The sequence below is a fragment of the Rhipicephalus sanguineus genome, chromosome 3 (assembly GCF_013339695.2).
Source record: "Rhipicephalus sanguineus isolate Rsan-2018 chromosome 3, BIME_Rsan_1.4, whole genome shotgun sequence".
Classification (NCBI taxonomy): domain Eukaryota; kingdom Metazoa; phylum Arthropoda; class Arachnida; order Ixodida; family Ixodidae; genus Rhipicephalus; species Rhipicephalus sanguineus.
In genome coordinates, this window is record NC_051178.1 from 212,058,192 (window position 1) to 212,076,772 (window position 18,581).

Consider the following 18,581-nt stretch of genomic DNA (forward strand, 5'->3'; position numbering starts at 1 on the left):
CCATGTCCACTGGCTCTCACCCCGCAATCGTCATCACAGACCAGCCTGAGAATGTGTGGCTCATAGGCGGAGAGTACGGGGGGGCTGGGCTCCCCCCGGACTGCCTCACGGGGGGCAGAGCCCCCACTGGCGCCGGCCCAGGGCATTTTTTAAGAGCTTGGCTTAGGTCCCCGGGTCGTCCTGTCTGGCAGCTATTTCACAGGAGGCTGTTTATGCCCGCTTCTTTTTCATTTCAGCCATTTAAAGTTCGGCACATGGGCCAGTGACAAGTCAAACATTCAATGGAAAAGTGCCCGTCAAACTGATTTTTACGTGCAGAATATGTTGTGCTGATTAACAACTGAAGCGACGACTTAAGCTGTGACAAATTTAAAAATTCACCGGCGATTATGATTCTGCATATTCGCTGAGTGCAGCGTCGTGTTCGTGCAACGCCAGCTATGTTTGAAGTTTTGACTATCCGCAGTTGTAGCAATGTAACATTCGTTACATATTGCCACAGAAACTGCATTCTTGAAAACTTTTCAGCGCAAACTGGACGGAGCACAAAGAAGAAGACACAAGACGAGCGCTGAAAAGTTTTCAAGAATGCAACAGTTCCAACTCGCCCACCTCTCTACTTACCACAGAAACTGCCAGCGCTCGAGTGCTACGCACACTATGTACTCTGTGCATTGCAGCTCTCGTGAACCAAGTGAAACGCCCACAGCCCCGTTACGACAAGCGAAGCCAGCGCGCAGTGCACGTGCCAGCCCTGCATGCACACGAGCAACAGAGGAAGAAAGCGAGGTTAGAGGCCAGTATCTCGTCATATCGACAAACTACGCGTTCGCTCTCTTTCGTCCTCGTTCGCGCTATCGGTTATGCCGCCGACGCCAACGGCAATGCCGCTCAACGCAAGGAACGGACGCCTAAGAGCTGCACTCTAATTGTCTTTAACCCCATAGTGAATGGTTTTGAGAACACAAAAATGATACGGAGAATACAAAGCAATCCCGACAGTCAGTGAATGCTTTCGCACAAACTTACTCGCCAATAAAAAAATGGGTAATTTCTTGGTTGCCTACATATTGGTACCCTTCGACATGCCTGCTTATAAAAGTGCCGAGAAAAGATTGTACGCAGTTTTGATTTATCAGTAAACGGTTTTACTTAAAGTTCGGCCACCAATGAGCAACTCCATTACACGTCCAGATTCGTAACTGCAGCTTCGCACAAGGTGTAGGTAGCAAATGGTATTTGCTACCATCTCAGAATTACTTTCGGCCATCTTGAATTGAACTCACTGGCATATAATTAAAGCTTGCCGTGATAGCGTTAGCCTACTTCTCCTGTTGTGGCGCATGTTTTAACAAAGTTAAGCCTAACCCCACGCATTGCGTGAATCGAATTTACGCGACGCAGTCAACGAGTCAACGAAAAAGGTCGCCTACGCGACCTTTTTCGCTTCGAGCCAAGAGTTATGAGGTGGATCGATGTCTTTGTGTAAACTGAAAATAAATCTAGGGTCTCCACTTACATATTCATTATGATATCGCGGGCACCTAAGAGACTAAAGTTACATTACATTCTTTAATTTGGAAGTTGGACTCCTTTTCACTCTCTCTCTCTCTTATATATATATAATATATAATATATAGATATATATAGAGAGAGAGAGAGAGAGAGAGAGAGAAATGTGGAAGGAAAGTCGGGCCCCCGCCCCTCCGGTAAAATGAAACTTCCGCCTATGGTGTGGCTAATGCCGCAACTAGACCCATGCAATAGAAGAAACGTGATAATAAATAAAGCGGGTGTTAATCAAGGAGTGCTACGCAATTATCATGTTGAACCAATTTTCCAATCAATCAAGCAGAAGGAAATGAAAGGTGAAATGAATGTCAAAGAACCTGTCCATGTAAAGCGTAAAGCAAAAAATGGTGTAACCATATTTTCAAACGAATGCTTTTAGTAATTTTTGTTTCCTCCTTTCATAATATGCAACTGCATAGTTTCCATAATTAGTGACACTAATCAAGAGCCAGTGCACTGACTTAAGTGTAGTGGTGCTTCCCTGCTAGTCATGCATGCAGCAACTGCAGCAAACCATTTGAAGGTGTGCCGTCAAGGTGACTATCAAAACTGAACCTTAATGAACTTCAATCTCAGCCACACAGTGCAGCATTAATAATGCATACAGTTAACCATGTAACTGACATTTGGTTCCTTGCAGGGCAGTGGCTACTACAAGAAGATGTGCCCTAGTGGCAAATGATTTAAGATGGGCAGTGCAAAAAAAAAATTAACACAGCTTCGCACTAGTGGTGCCAAGCCTGAAGGAAGTGCGCAGCTGTTTCTCTCTCTTTTTGTTTCTATGCTATTATTTGCTCTCTCCCTTCCTCCTCACTTCCCTCTCCCACCCCCTTTGCTATAATACTATACCATACAAGGGTATGCTAAGCTCTGCTAGCGCCCCTGGATAGCCGAGTGGTTACGACGCTCGCCTTCATATCATCGGTATGCAGGTTCCCGCCTCGTAAAGAAATTTTTTTTTGCCAGGAATTTCTCTGTTTTTCTTTTTTTTTTCTGTCTGTTTCTTTCTACTTCTTTCTCTCTCTCTCTGTACTCGGTCTCTCGCCCATCAGAGTTGTTGCATCCCATGCCAGACAAATCGGCGCACATGTTCTGGGAGCGAAGCAGAAGATGAAGAGGACGACGAAGAGGACAAAGAGAGCACGTGCTGGTTTGATGATAATTGCTGTTCACACTACCTGGCACAACAAAAAGTTTAAACAGCTCTGCTGTTAAAAGAAAGACAGAGAGGGAGAGATAGAGGAGACTGGACCTCCTCGCTATTAAAGAAAACAGGCAAGATGTTAAGGCAGAAAGATTTTGTCGATTGTGGATGTTCATTTTTCTCATTGCAGTCAATGTACAAACTCCAGCAGTAATAATCGTAAGTGTTGGAGTTTAATGTCTCAAAACCACGATATGATTACGAGGGACACCGCAGTGGAGAGCTCTGGAAATTTCGACCACCTGGGGTTCTTTAACGTGCACCTAAATCTATACTCGCCCCGAGATCGGGCTAAAGGGGGCAAGCACCGTCGCCGCGCTAATGTGGACAGGCGGTCGGCGGCGCGCACACAAATGTACGCAGCGGCGCTTCGCTGTGCGCGGTTTGAGCCAATTGTCCGCGAATGAAACGCAGTGACTGCAGTCGATGCATGAAGCCCGACCAGCGTTACTTGCGATAGACGCGCAATCTGCCAATGAATGGGATGCTCGTCCTGGTTGACAGTCTGCGCTTTCGCACTATATGACGTGTTTAGGTTTTTTATTGGTATGTGTTTAGCTTGTGTTCCGCCTCCTACGTACAGGTGTAGCGCGACTGAACTAATTATTTACTTCTTGCTCATCTGGATACAAAAAAAAAAAGAAGAAAGCCCGTATTCCATGCGTGACGAGTTAAAATAGTACTGTGTGCACGAATGCTCGCATCCGCACTTTTTTCTTATTTAGTTCTCCATGAAATGTAGAACAGTTGATAAGTTTAGTCAGGAAAGCTACGTGGCTGACAGCACTTTAGCGCTACGGAGACGTCTAACACGTACACGCTTGTTCTATTCCGGTAACAGTGTAAAAAGTAACAGTTCAGCACCGAGCTTTCTTCGATTGATTACCTGCATGACAGTGATGCAACAAAGGTCCGGTTATTTTATGGAGCAAAAGTATGTTTTTCTGAAGCGAAGAATATCCGCTGCCTTGCGTCAATCTATAAGAACGCCACACAAACGTTCATGATAGAGTAAAGAAAAGAGGTTTCGTGCGAAATTACTACGCACAAATGTAACGCACGCCGTCTGGATTAATTTTCACCATCGGAGTTCTTTAACGCGTAGCTAAATCTAAACACACGGGTGCTTTTGTATAAATTTCGTCTCAAGTTAACATTGCGCACGGCAACTCAGTGTTATCACTTCCTTGTCATTCTACTTTTTGCTCTTTTTAGAGGACAATTTAAGTACCGAAGTGTCAGACGTCACTTTACAGAAATACTCCTCTGTAGTGGTACTAGGACCGTACAATAAAAGGAGACCTTAAGCCAACTATAAAGCTCGTCTCATAACTGATAAATGACAGTCCCGCAGTTATACACCTAACAACAACGCGAAAGTGCATGGCTTAGAACGTTGTTGTTGCTTACCGCCGGGTCGCTGAAACACTGCATTCCAACTATATTTAATACTTCTCATGTTTAGGACAACGTCAAGTGCACTTTGAGATGTGCTGGAACACGAAGTGGCACCCACACTGAAATAATTCTGGTGAACGGAGGGTACGATGACAACACACAGCACTCTCAACAAGTGCACTCACTGATCTTATTACAGTGCATATACAGCCTACCAAGGTCAAATGCTTTTCTGTACATCGTGTTAAGCATACGTACAAGCAGTTAAAATTGCGCTAACACAGTGGAACAAACCGCCCTTTGAGGACGCGCATCACGTACGCGCCCACGCAAACGCAACGTGGCTAGCAGACGACGCAGGGAGCAATCCACACTAGGCACGGTTCAACCAATAGCCACCAGGTGGCGACTCTGCTCGATCCGGGGCGAATACACGGGCCTTAAGCATTTTCACCTCCACTGAAAGTGCAGCTGCCGTGGCTGGGATTTGATCCCGTGACCGCCAATCAGCAGTCGAGCACCATAACCACTCCAGCAGTGAGACATACACAACTACATACAGCACAATTTTCATTGCTGGCTTGGACCTTTCCCTGCAATGAAACACAGTTCCCTGTAGCTTTCCTGTTTTGCAAACTTGCTCAAATTCTCAAAAAAAGAAAAGAAAAAGAAGAATATCTGAAGTAGCGCATTGGTTCAGCAGCACACTTTACTCTTGCATAGAGAAATACAAAGATTGCACTGCTCATAGCTGAACTATCTATACATACGCTTTCTGTGTGGACTGGATGCACAGCAAAGAGTAGAGCACAGATGAGAGAGGCCCGTGGCTGCCCCCTGTAGAAGCACCTTGAAGAGATGCAGAGAGAGGAGCGAGACAAACGCATGGAGGACCACATTGACAGCATGAAAGTGGCTAGCTACGAGGCCTCCAGCCAGCATGTAGTTGAGCCTAGAAGAGACAATAATGAAAAGTCATGAGATGACCCCACCTAGAAGATTCAGCTAGCTAGCTAATAGCCAATTCCACTGCAAAAAATGATAAAAACTCACAGGGATCCCTCATGCATTCACCTAAGGCAAAAGCTATCTGGTATGGCTATTTTAACGTGCACTTTATATCCCCTTTAGCAGCAGTGTGTACAATAGCACACATCAACTGCAGAGGTGCGTCGTGCACCGCGTGTTTCTTCAAATGGCTTGAAATGCGGTGTGCACATTTGTACAGGTTTCCTGAGTGGGCAACCAGCACTCATTTAACTTCATTGGGCTGCGTATTGCTGCAGAGGATCACTTTGCTGGAGACACTACCATGATCGACAATCGTTGAACTTGCTGCGTTCCAGGACCAATGCAAGAGTATTATTTGTCTTTGCTCGAAATGAACACAGCCAAGAAGCAAACTGGGCATTCATTTTGTGCCTAACATTTGATTCTTTTTATGCAATAACTAAGCCTGGCTGATTGTATAATAATTAGATACTCAATTGCATGCTAATTACGCTTATTTATTGAAAATTACTGAAACTTGCACGAAACAACATATCTCGTTTTCTTTCTTGGGATCTATTATCGAGTGCTTTGGAATTATGTGAGCGAGTTTGACGCATTTTCAGACAATCCATCATATCGCACCTGAAGGGGATATTATGCGAACACCATTTAAAAACTTTTCTAGTGACGCTAATGCCCTAAAGCCAAAGTGAACATGGCCTTGAGTGACAAAGCAAACATGGCCTCGAGCCACGAGGTGTGTGGGAGGTCAAGCGATTTCAGGCCTGAGTCCCGCGAACGCGTGCGTCCCGTATATCGAGGCCTGCGAGTAGTCATGCGACTTCATGTGCCACAAGCCGGCTTTCCTCTCAAGGTCATGTTCACATGAGACATACAAGGCCACAATAATCTGAGCCTGTGCCACAACTACAGCAAGAACCAAATGGCGCACAGACTGATGAAAGAAATGAGTGACTCATGGAAAAGTCCTGTGCGCCGAGGTAAAAGAGCATCACATTATGGAACCTTTCAGGCAAGATTCCACAATGCAAGAATGACCTTTTTGCACAAATCTCGGTCAATCCAGCCTATGCATGTAGACAATGCCAGTGGACAGTACTTCTTCCGGCCTCCACCTTCAATTACAATGCATCAGCACAGAATATGTGGCAGAAAAACTGGCGTACTATAGTTAACTGTGCAACAAACAAAAATGTGTGATTTAACCTGACCGCCTAGCACCAAGAACATAGCTCACTAAGAGGGGAAGAAATAAACTGCATTACAATGTTAAAAGAAGGAAAGAAGGTGACTTCTAAGGGCTCGTTTCTCTTTGTTAGACACAATATTAATGAGAACTCACAGACAAGGAAGGAAGGCATAGGAGAGAAAAGAAAGGCAGGGATGTTAACCAGTCTAGAAGGACTGGTATGCTACCCTACACTGGGGGGAAGGGATGGGGGAGATAAAAGATTGAGAGAGAGAGAGAGAGAGAGAAGGAAAGCACGCACGCACAAAAAGTCACATCTCACAGTCATGCTAACGTCGTTAGTCTATAACCACCGGTGCAAGTCTGATGTCTCCAAGAAGTTGAGCACTGCCTTCGTCGCCTTCACCTGTGATGACCTCTCAGGACGACATTCCAGAATGGTTTCAGCCGTCATCAATCTGGGATCTATCCAAGCAAGAGCACAACAACCGCCACCACTGCCCGACCACTTTACGTCATCAGACACCTACGGGCCTACTCGCGTAGGCCCGTAGGTGTCTCTGCTTTGTCGTTTACGGCTAAGAGTGGCTTTCACAAAGTCATTCTCGTTTCGAATCGAAATGGCAGACGACCCGTTTTGTGACAACTGTGGTAGCGAGGAGACACTACAGCACATCTTCTGTGACTGTCCTCGCTACAATGCGCAGAGAAAATCGCTCGCAGTCGCTCACAGACAATAATGCCAAGAAAAGTAAGGGGATGTTATTAGTAGTAATAAGGATATAACTGTGAAGAAAGTAAAGTGGACGAAAAGATAACTTGCCGCCGGCAGGGACCGAACCTGCGACCTTCGAATAATGCGTCCGATGCTCTACCACTGAGCTATGGCGGCGGTCATCCCACCGTCCACTTCATGGGGCATATACGTGCAATTAAACCTAGGAGTGTTAGTCAGCGCCGATTCCTTGGCATTATTGTCTGTGAGTTCTCATTAATAATGTTAAAAAAAGGTACGACTAAATGTTAACTAGTGCTCAGCTGCATCCAGTAAGTCAAGTTCTACGAGATCTACATCAATTTGAGAAGTGCAAAGTATACGTAACAACATTGCTCATCAACACAAATTGTATAAAGCACGAAATCTCTAAAATGCTACAAGGAGTGGGAACAGAAGAAACAGAAACACCATTATGCGCAAAGTTGAATGGCTTTGCGACAAAAAACACAATGAACTGACTCTGCAATCAGTTGAGTATGCACAGCAAACAGAAACCTCCCAGCACAAAGCATTAGTATACACTCACAGTGCTTCCTTTGTCAAATTAAAATTTAAGAAGTTCTGTTTGGCCAGTTATGCAAAATTAGTATGTTTTCAATACGAGAGGCTTTTCATTATGTGCCTTTTATTACACAGAAGTCCTTATTCAGACTGGATGAACAAATATGCACACAAGCTATACATCTGTTATTCCAGAAACCTTCCTTGGATTACAATGCCGGTTAACTCACTTGAATGTAAGTGTGGTAAGGGGCCGGTAAGATTTGTGGCTTCGACTCAGACTGTAACTCGGTGCCCCAGAAGTCGTCTTCAAAGATGCGTCGCAGTGGAATCACTGGCTGTATGTCCACATTGTGCACCACGGCCTCTGTGTCGTCAAACACAAAGTCACCGGCAAGGCTGTGGCCAAAGCAAGCCAATGAAGCCCCTGCCACTAGCCAAGGTCCCAAGTGTATGGCCCACTTGGGCACCGGCAGTGCCTGGTCCCAGCTGCGATCGACCTCTCTGGTCCATTCTTTCTTGGGAAACTTGAGTCCCGTCGAGTTTCGATTGTGGTCGAACACAGTAGCCATGGCTTTGTTGCCAGGGTTTAACACTGGTCATGATGAGAACCTGGATGCCTGCATATGAAATGCAGTATGCAGACTATGTACATACCATATGTTCGCAAAAGGCACAATATATAAACGCACCTCAAGTTTCTTTCAGCAGAGACTATACGTTATGACAGTAGGCAAGAGTGTAGCATAATTAAAAAATGCTTTGGTTAGATAAAATTACAATTTGGTCACCACTAAAAAGTGAAACTGAGACACATTGTTTGAATGTGCGTACCTATTGCGTCACCTTCATCTCGTTTCCGCTTATATACACGCATGCGTCACGGAGCGTTGACAAAGGCTCAGGCACGTTTTATGGTTTCAAGTATAGTGTACTAGAATAATCTAGTTTCAAGCCTTAAACAGGCGTAAGCACCAATGAGATGACGATAATCATAGAAGCGTAACGACATGTAAATGTAAGCGCCGGTTAAGCGTACGTTAGGCATAAAAAACTGCTTTCATTAGGAAATGCTTGCACAAGCGCTATAAATGCGCTAAGAATAAAAATATTGTAATAAATAAATAAATAAATAAATAAATAAATAAATAAATAAATAAATAAATAAACGGAGCGAAGTGCGAGCATTTGGCTTGCGTTTCTCTCTAGCCCCGTTTTTTGCGATGTATTTATTCTTGGCATAACACATAACAATTAGCCCAACAGCGAGCTCTCCGCGAGCGCATACACTCATCCGAAATGTTGGGCCGGTTAATCACTAAGCGGTCAATGATTCGTTTTGCGAACTTGAGATCAAAACCTGCAAGATCACATAAAACCAAGAAGGCCCGATTCATACGTGGCCGGCGTGCTATGACTACATGGCACTATGCCTTGGGGACTTATCCGCTGCTCAGTAACTTGAAGATATACATCAGTAATATTAGCCTGCCGCAGTTACAATCTTGACAATTACGACAGGAAACGCTTATTCCGCGCGGCGACCGCCTCACAAGAACACAGTGGCGAAGGCGAAATGAGGAGTGTCGCGAAAAAGGAGGCACCACATACCACGTCCATTGTAGTACAACAAGCAGTACAACTACGACGGCAAGCTAAAAATCATTCCCAACCGTCTGGGTCAACGACGAGCACAGCCATCTGTTTACCGTGTTTACCTTGCGGCACCTACCAAAACATGCACGAGTAGCGAGTAGCGACAACTTTCCAGCGACTGTTTGACGCACGTGACCAACAGAAGGAGTTCTGTTTTCGCTTTCGGGCTCGCCGCGTGGACTGATTCGTCACCCTCTCTCTGTGACAGGAAACATTTCTGTGCTCTTTATGTTTGGTGTCCTCCTCTGCGGAAGCGAGTCAAAGTGTGCCTTTATGACGACAGGTGTAGCCTATCTTTTGTCAAACTGCTCTTGAAGGAATCTCTCCCGCCTGGCGGTCGAGTCACGAGTGATGCGGTCCTGGGTGCGGAATTAACTTATGCGTTCATGCTTTAATATATTGGGGGACGACCCCCAAGACGCCGCATAGTGCTTACAAGGTATCTCAAACGCGCCTTGCTCAACTTTAGGGACTGTACGTGCCCGAGGTGGGAACCGTCTTTTGGTTCTTGTCAATAATGGCGGTGGGAATTCACGTTTTTTTCTCTCTATAGCTTCAAAAATTCACCTGTAATTTTTAGCAAGAACCAATGCCACGTTTTTCATTTCGTCCAAGCTTGCAGAGCAATTCTAACAATATTTACTGCGCTTAGTTCAGTCTCCATAGGATCAGACCGTCACGACTGACGCTGCGTTTGTCCTTATATGTCACGATTACTGTAAAATAGTGGTTTCGCGAAAAATATTACACACGTTAGATTAAGTGGCGATGCTTCGTTTCACTGTGCGTTGCTTTACGTCAGATACCGTCAAACAAACTGGCTGAGCGCGGGTATCGTACGTTCTCGCTTGTTTCAGATCTGAATGAAAGAAGCTTGGGTATTTTAGGCTAGTTTTTCTTTGTTCGATAATCAAAACCAACCGACAATGAACCCAGGATTTGTAGACATTTAACTGTATAGACAACCGTGCAAACAACAAGTTTAACTGTATAGACAACAAAAGACTCCAGATAACATCCCCCTATACCCTCCATGGCTTCATTGTGTGCAGGTTTTCACGGTTGTTTCAGGCCTGCATGATAAGTTCAGCAAAAAAAATTAAATAAAATAAAACCTTTAAAAAATCACAGCATATCCACGGAGTGAATTATGATGAGTGGGCGAAGCTGCGGAGGTTCATCGGTAAACCGTGAATCTTCCGTGAATTCTGCCCAGTACATCATCACCGACGTGAGATCGGGCGCGTTTATACTAAAGGTTCGATGAGAGTTATGACGACTTGCAGCTCACTTTAATTTTACACGTACGCTGTGAATTTTCATTGTTTAATCCCGCACAGGAGAAATCGCACACACGCACTACCTTGGAGGTCAAAATCCAGTGCCTATATATACGGGGTGGTCAGTGAACGGTTGTGCAGCGCGAGCGGTCGGTTTTTTTCAATCAAGACGCTGCCGCGACGCTGCCTGCGTCGGCGCCGCTGCGCCGCGAGGCAAGATAGGGGGGGGGGGTGTCTTTTTGGGAGATGTCTGATTTTGATCGTATTTCATAAATAGGCAAGCTCGCCCAAGAATAAACCGTTAGTTGAAGTCAGCACTCTGTCCCGTGTCTTCCTTGTGTTAATCGTCTGGTTTGTGTTGTATTTTACCCATGAACTAGTTTACTTGACGTTTCGGCACCCCATACGGGAGCCTTGTTCACAATAAAAGCCCTAAGCATCGTATTTAAAGGGACACTAAAGAGAAACAGTGAATCGGTTTAGATCGATGAATTGTGCTCTTAAAACTCTAATGTCGTTGATTTCGCCATCATACGTTTATTAATAGAGGAGTAAATCTAGTTCAAAGTGTCATTTTCAAATTTCGCGCCTAAATCTCCCCGCGTGACGTCACGGATGTCAACGTTTATTTATCATATTTTGGCACCATTGGTTCAACAAAATTACCCCTAACTTGGTATATTAAGTCTATGGCCCCCTCAGAGGACAATGTACTTCATTTTTACCGATTAGGAACTGCGTAGTCCCTAGTAGGCGCCGTCAAAATATGTGACGTCACGGCGAATGGTACGGAAACTTCAAGGTGGCGTCGCCACTCACATTTTGTTTTTGCACGTTTTCTCGCTTACTAAGCGTCTTCTCGCAGCAAGCATGGTGTTTCTGGTGTCGTGAAAGTGTACTTTACTAACATGAGAAAAATCGTTTTGCTCTTTAGTGTCCCTTTAGTGTACGATTAAGTACGCGACGTAAGCAGCGAGAGTACATTGTCGGGAGCGTCCCATCACTCCTGTTTAGCGTATGCGCAATGTATGCGGGGATTCCAGGTGCAGGCGTGATGCAAGCTTCTTTTTTTTTTTTTTTTGGGGCCAGAACATGCGCACTTTAGTAAATTTGGTGGCCTGTGGAAAGCGTGAACGCGAAAGATGTATCCTTTCGCGCTTACACTATGCATTTGCCCGGCCAGGCGGGTTGCCGTCAATCTTTGGATTTCAACTTACCAACTAGCTGAGCTCTCTGTTATTCTAAACTCGCGTCTCTTGCTTTCCTTTTTTTTCTTTTTTTTTTTTTACCATGGCGCGGAAGCCAACAAGCGAGAGCACATTGTTTATAATCCAATAAAATTTCATTCATTCATTCATTCATTCATTCATTCATTCATTCATTCATTCATTTATCCAAATCAGCCAATCGCTGTTAGCCAAAATGATGTCATCAGCCAAATTGCGCTTATGGAAATATTTGTCAAGAGAAGAGCGACAGATTTCTAGCAGACTTTGAAACTTAATCGTAAGTTCCATGCCGCGTTCTGCGCTATAATGTTTGGCTCACATGTTCGCAGAAGGCTCATTTTGTGGAAAAGGTAGAGTGACGACCGAGCGCAGACCAGACGGCTCGGAACCTGGGTGTCCTGCAGAACTATGTGTACAAAGCCCCGTCGTTACTCGCTGGCGCGTCATCATAGACGAGCTGGCGCGTCTTTGTATCTTACGCGGTCACTTTTTTTTTTTCTTTCTCGTGATAGAACTCCAGCACACATGAGCAGTATCGTGATCGCCGGCTTCGGCCCGGCACACGACGAGAACACTGGCCGATGATAGCCCTCGTTCGGCCGGGAGCCTGCATGGGGTTCAGTGGCAGTGCATATGTCTATTGCATATAGTGTAGGTTTGCGAGGTAGTCGATAGAGATGCGTTTTGTCTTTGTAATGTTCGTCAGCCGTGGTCTCAATTGGGAGAGCGCGAAAAGGCTGGACAAAGCGAACAAATTAATGTATCGTGGCGGCCTTACAGACGACAGAGCCTTCCCTGAAATAGTTGGTTTGTGTGGTTTAAGGTCCCGAAGCGACTATGACAGACGCCGTGGTTGAGGGCTCCGGATAATTTCGACCACCTTGGTTTCTCTAACGTGCGCTGAAATCGCACGTCTGTGTCCCTGTTTGCACCCTCTTTCGAGATGAATAATTGCTAACTATAGCCCAACTTTCGATCGTTCTAAACGGACCCGTCAAGCTTAGCATTTCGCCTCCATCGAAATGCGACCGCTACGGCCGGTATCCAACTCGCGTCTTTCGGGTCGGCAGCCGAGCATTGTAACCACTGGGCCTTCGCGGCAGCTCAGTGCCAGTGCTGAATTTACGCATGCAGGGGGAGCATTCTAGAAGGAAGACGAACGTAATGACATTGTCTCGTTACTACTGTTCTCGTGTGCACGTGCTCTGCCGATAGATAATGGAGTGTTCACGCATGCGCATTGCGCAGATATATAGCTCCGCATTGTATTCGACGCCGTATCACACTATTAGATGCATAGGCGTGCACAGGGGGAGGCGAAGGCTTATCGCAGCGCCCCCCCCCCCCCCTATTAAGTCAAAGTGTGGGGCAAATTTTGCGCTCCCCCCCCCCCCCTTCCCCGTGCGCACGCCTATGATTAGATGAAACGGTTGAGAAAGAGTATGTGTCTGTGAACGACCGCGAATTCGACTATACAGGATGTTTCAGGAAACGTGTCCGAAAATCCTGAAGAATAAGTGAAATGAATAATTATCCTCGCTGCCTTCATAATTACTTCTTTCTTGTATGGCGGCATGCATCTTGAGACGCATAGAGAAATCAATTATGGCTGTGAATGAAGAAATTCAAATTAATCATTTTTTAAAATTATTGGAAAATGGGAGGAATTGACCGAATAACGCTGACGTGGATACGTCATAAAATAATGACGCTAAAATTCCTGTCACTAGCAAGTAATGAACTATTGCTCTTTGATTTAGCCATGCATTTGAAAAGGATGCATTGACTCTTAGGCGCCTTTGAGGAACTCAACCTATGCCAAATATCAAGCTGCATGTGGCATAAAAGAAAAGAAAGGGGCGGCAGGCATGTCAATGTACCCATCGGATTCTTTGCTTCATGCGAACCAATGCTAAACTTCATTTCACTTTCATTTATTGATTTATTAACAATAATGTTGCGGGAGGCGAAAAAAGCTGATCAATCAGCTTGAGAGTGTCCTGGCCACGACACGTATATGTCAGCGTTAACGGTGGCTACAAACAGCAGCAACAACAACAACAAAAAAAAATGTATGCACAATATATATTGCACATGGCTCATTTCCATGCAAGAAGCGTGCTTGCATAGACAACATTAAGAAACTTCACTTAATGAGCCACTAGACCTCAAAACGTGAGCCCGTATTATAGGCTTTATGATTCTTGGGCGCGCAGTTTGTGAAGAAAATTGAGATACTAAAAACCTACGTCTGTACATGTTCAGCGACTCGCCTTCGTATTTGGCGGTCAGTCAAAGCACTGATCGAGCGCACTCTTCAGTCTTGATCATTTCATTGTCAACACCTCTCAAAAACTCAAGCACTCAGCACGCTACAAAACAAGCACTCGAACTGCGGGAGATTTCCCCGCTCACTTCGTCGCTTGTATGGCTTCAGCTGCCGATTCGCGTTTAACAATAGAGGTGCCACAAATGGAGGTACCCTACTCACCGCTGCTTCAGATGATGCTGGACCAAGGATGTGCGAAAACAAAGCCAAAAAGTAGCTCCGCCGGCAACTTCGAACGCCAAGGAGAAAACTAAACTATTGGTATACTGCCGTTAGAGCCCAAAGTTCGTGAATAAAAACTGAAAAGGCTTGCCCCTGCTTCCTCATTGCGTCACGTGGGAGCAAATCGGTGAGGCTGTGGAAGATATTGCGTTTCATTTGTTTTTCTTCGTGCGTCTTGAATGCCCGCCTCAAGGAAAAGCGCGCGCGCAAGCAATCGAAACCGGCGGCTACGACTTCGCAAAGCAGCCTTGGTCGCCTCGGCTCCACAGCAGGAAAATTCTCCGGTAGTTATGCGCTGAGCGGTGGGCGCCATCAGCCATTTAGGGATCTAAAACGCTGTGAATATGCTGAAGTGACGCTTTGACTCTTTATCCCCGCATGCTTATGCTGCAGCAACTCTTTTGAATTACGACTTGCGTAGGAAAGTTTGTGATGATCTGGTAAATTTTATTGATGAGAAGGTGATGAAAGCTAAGATATTACCGATAACGACGTACACGAAACTCCGTCACGTTCACACAACGTTGGTTCAATATATTTCATTGTCGCATTCCAGCAACATCGCCACCTTAACGTTCCGTCAACACTGCCTGAAGGTGCTACTCAACATAACACAGCATCATCAACACATCTCCAACATTACAGCAACAATATGTGCTACTAGGGCATCGTCGCGTTAATTATGCGGTCCCGTGCAGCAACGATGGCGTTACTCGATGGCGGCCCAAATCCGCCATTCAAGCTCGGCACGTATCTCGGACTCGGAGTGCCGTTAATTACCCACGTCAATTCTATTTCGCGTAGTTTTCTGTAGCACGCACATGATTTCGCAACGCATCGTTGATGCACGGTCACGGAGCTGAAGTACAGTAAAACCTCGGTGATACGATCACGGCTCGTACGAATTTCGGGGTGATACGAATTTCTCTGTGGTCCCGGCCAAGGCCCATTAGCCTGCAATGTATTGGATTACGGTTGGTGCGAACCGATTTGCACCCCGCGACGTTTTATACAAACGTGCGCTAGCGCACAGGTACGAACAGGTGCTGCCCGCGCAGTCGTGGAAGACGCGGCAGCCACGCTTGGCGCGGGCATGCGAGCTGCGCGACCGTCAACGGTGGTCGTTGCCTCCGAGATAGTGCGCGCGAACCTTGGAGACCTTTATGCACCTTCGCGTTGAGATTATAGATGACGTTGACGTCGCGCTTTCTTTCCCCGGCGTTTTGACGCGTGCTCCTGTGCTCGAGGCAGCAGTGTCTTTGTACTGTGTTAACACGTGCCAGCAACCTCGATGCAAGCCACAGGGCCGTACCCAGGAATTTTTTTTCGGGGGGTGTTGTGTGTGGAACGGCTAACTTTGGCAACTAGTGGTCGCTGTGAAGGCGTGCAAGTATTTTAGTGTCACCCGAAAAGGTAAAGCATGCAAAAACTTCGGGGGGTGTCAGAACCCCCTCCCCCCCCTCCCCCCCCCTTAGTTACGGCCCTGGCAAGCCATGTCCCCGCTATCAGACGTTCTATGAAACAAGACTGAAACTTGGGCTGCGGGTCCGTCATGAAGTCCCATGAAAGGTGAACGAAGACCGCAAGAGACGAAGCGGACGGTCTTGGCGAAGGAGCTTGGCTTCTATCTATCGTGTGCAAAGCGCTTCTTAAGCCACTTTCGCCGCAGTACTTTGTTGTCACGCAGAAAAGCATAGTAAGGTTAGGAAGGAGCTACTAGCAGTCACGGGGCACAACACATCTGGTTCATTAATTACACACGCGCGCATGCACCGTGTATTTACGAGTACGAGTATGATCATTAACGTCTAAAAACTTTACTGGCAATCATTCAGAGCTGTTCACGACGTCACTGCGGCCCTGAGAAACACTAAATCAGAACGTATATGCCAGCAGCTTTCTTTTGTCGCATACTAATTTTTTCATGTTTCTGGTGATACGAATTTTGGATGATACGAATATTTTTGGTAACCCCGCGAGATTCGTATCACCGAGGCTTTACTGTATTTTTGGTAACCCCGCGAGATTCGTATCACCGAGGCTTTACTGTATAACCTTTCACACCGCAGCAATACAATGAGGTTGTGAGCATTTGGCACTTTCCATGATTTGGGCCAGTATATTGGCCTGATGTGCATTTCAGTGTAGCTCATTTCGTGTGCTCCGGTGAAACAGCACGGGGAGTGCGTCCGCACATCCTATCTTTTCCTATGCTGGCAGATGGCTTGACCCTCCTCCGGCAGCCATCTTGAATCACACAGCGCGCCACCTATAGTTCGTGGTATTGCGATATTTTGCTTCTCCTTGCTGTGCTGTGCGTTTTTTTCCTGACAAGAAGACAGGGCAGACTGAGGAAGTGATTGAGCTTATTTAATGTGGACATCTTTCCAGCTGAGCCATTCTGTTTAATAGAGAGAGGAATTAATAAATTAAACAGCATAATTAGTGCATCCATCGAACTTAAGCTGAAATACGTACATTGAACGCGTCACTTCTAAAGCGTGCAAAAAACCAGGGTATCTCAAAAGGCGCTAACATCTTGCAAATACTGATACCAGAGTTCGTGCTACAGTTCCCTTATCAGGCCTTCCTTAGAATATGCCGCCATCATGTGGCACCCACATCATGCGTACCTGCCTAACCTACTCGAATCAGTTCATAATAAAGCCGCACTGTTTACCTTGTCTTCATACACTCGTTACGAAAGTGTATCCGCCTTGAAGAAATTACTAAATTTCGTTAGTCTTAGCCTGCCCTGAAAATTTGCGCAGTGGTCGTTTTTCCATAGTCTTTACCACGGTAACACCCAATTTTTCGTACTAACATTCTGCCCGACCCACGTGTATCAATCATGCGAGAGCACGTTCATAAAATAAAATTTATATTGGCGCGCACCAACGTTAACTCTTTATCTTCAACTATCGCCTTGCTTACGGAATCATCGCCATTTCAAGCTGTCCTAATAACGTTTTTGGAAGGAAACATGCCGTAACCTAGAAGTATACCTGTATATTTCATTAAAACGCATCTATATACACATTAAAATTGTATAGTGTCATTGTATTGTATAATGGTATAATGTTATATGCTGTTTCCCACCTGTTCATGTTCACCCCCTTTGTACTCGCACTTGTTCCTGTGTATCCCCCCCCCCACTATGTAATGCCCTAACGGGCAGGGCGCTCTTCCCCAGTGCAGGGTCGGGCTCAGCCCTGGTTAACCCTTTCTTTTATTCTTATTCTCTCTCTCCCTCGTATAAATGAATAAATAAATAAATAAATAAATATCCTTCTTGTGTGAATGTAATAATAATTACGAAACATTTCTAAAGTTTGGTAAATCAATGAACGGGACTAGTTGGTTGACGTTCATGATATTGCACTTACAGCGTTACACTGACGGCACAGCAAAAGAGAAAAAAAGAAAAGAAAAGAAAAGTACGTCTACATTAGTGTGCTTATTTGGGCCGGTTGGTACATATGTCCACAGAAAATGCGAAACAGCACGAACAACAGGACGGTTGTTCGCGTTGTTTCTCGTATTCTCGTTTGTGGCTGGTGATTGATGAATTAATGCTGAGCCCTTTGTAACTGGTGGGAAGCTTTAAATCACCACCCGTTACGCAATTTGCATTGCGTGACGCCTGGTTATTCACTCTTCTACTCGCTATATTGCATCTGTGAACGCGATTCCTCGCCTGGAATGACGCCTGTATAAGGTCTTTTTGGGAAGGATTTTCAAGAACCGGCGTGGCTCTGTGCTAGAATACTCGGACAGCCTGGATTCAAAGTTCGCTCTGTCCTGGAAATATATATATATATATATATATTTCATTGCGCGCGATACGCCACCAAAGTCGGCTATTGTTGTGATTTCATAATACTTTTCGCTGAAAAAAGCGTTTTGGCGAGTCGCGACTTGCAAAATATTGGCACGCGTTCTTGTTTTTCTTTGCATTGTGAATGGCTTTCACTAGTTGAGAGAGAGAGAGGAACCTTTGAAGCAGGTGATGCCCCTTATTCCCACCGTGCTGGTCGACATCCCTAGTCCGGGACGTCATTAGTCGAAGCCGCCGCCCGAGCCCGCTGGACCAGAGTTCGCTGTTCCTCTAGTCCTGAGCAATTGAGCAGGGTCGCCTCCCAGTCCTGTTTGGTGGGGTTGGGGATTGGGGTTAATTTTGGGTGATTGGCAGGCCCAGACCGTATGGTA

The 18,581-nt window shown here is 45.7% G+C and overlaps 1 protein-coding gene across 7 annotated transcripts in view; it reads right to left on the reverse strand.

The window, feature by feature from the left end:
* The window catches only part of LOC119388249 (protein O-mannosyl-transferase TMTC4), a 102,547-nt gene that overhangs the window by 42,526 nt on the left and 41,440 nt on the right, over positions 1-18,581 (reverse strand). Inside the window, exons 1-3 of one of the 7 annotated variants that reach the window (XM_049413884.1) lie at positions 9,268-9,383; positions 7,887-8,276; positions 4,945-5,126 (exon numbers count right to left, since the gene is read on the reverse strand). The exons of 4 other annotated variants lie outside the window; for them this stretch is intronic. In XM_049413884.1, coding sequence (XP_049269841.1) covers positions 4,945-5,082 — 138 coding nt within the window. In that variant the 5' untranslated portion in view covers positions 5,083-5,126; positions 7,887-8,276; positions 9,268-9,383. Of the gene's footprint in view, positions 1-4,944; positions 5,127-7,886; positions 8,277-9,267; positions 9,384-18,581 lie in introns of those variants that run through there. 2 more of the 7 variants (XM_049413885.1, XM_049413883.1) reach the window with 2 other exon arrangements.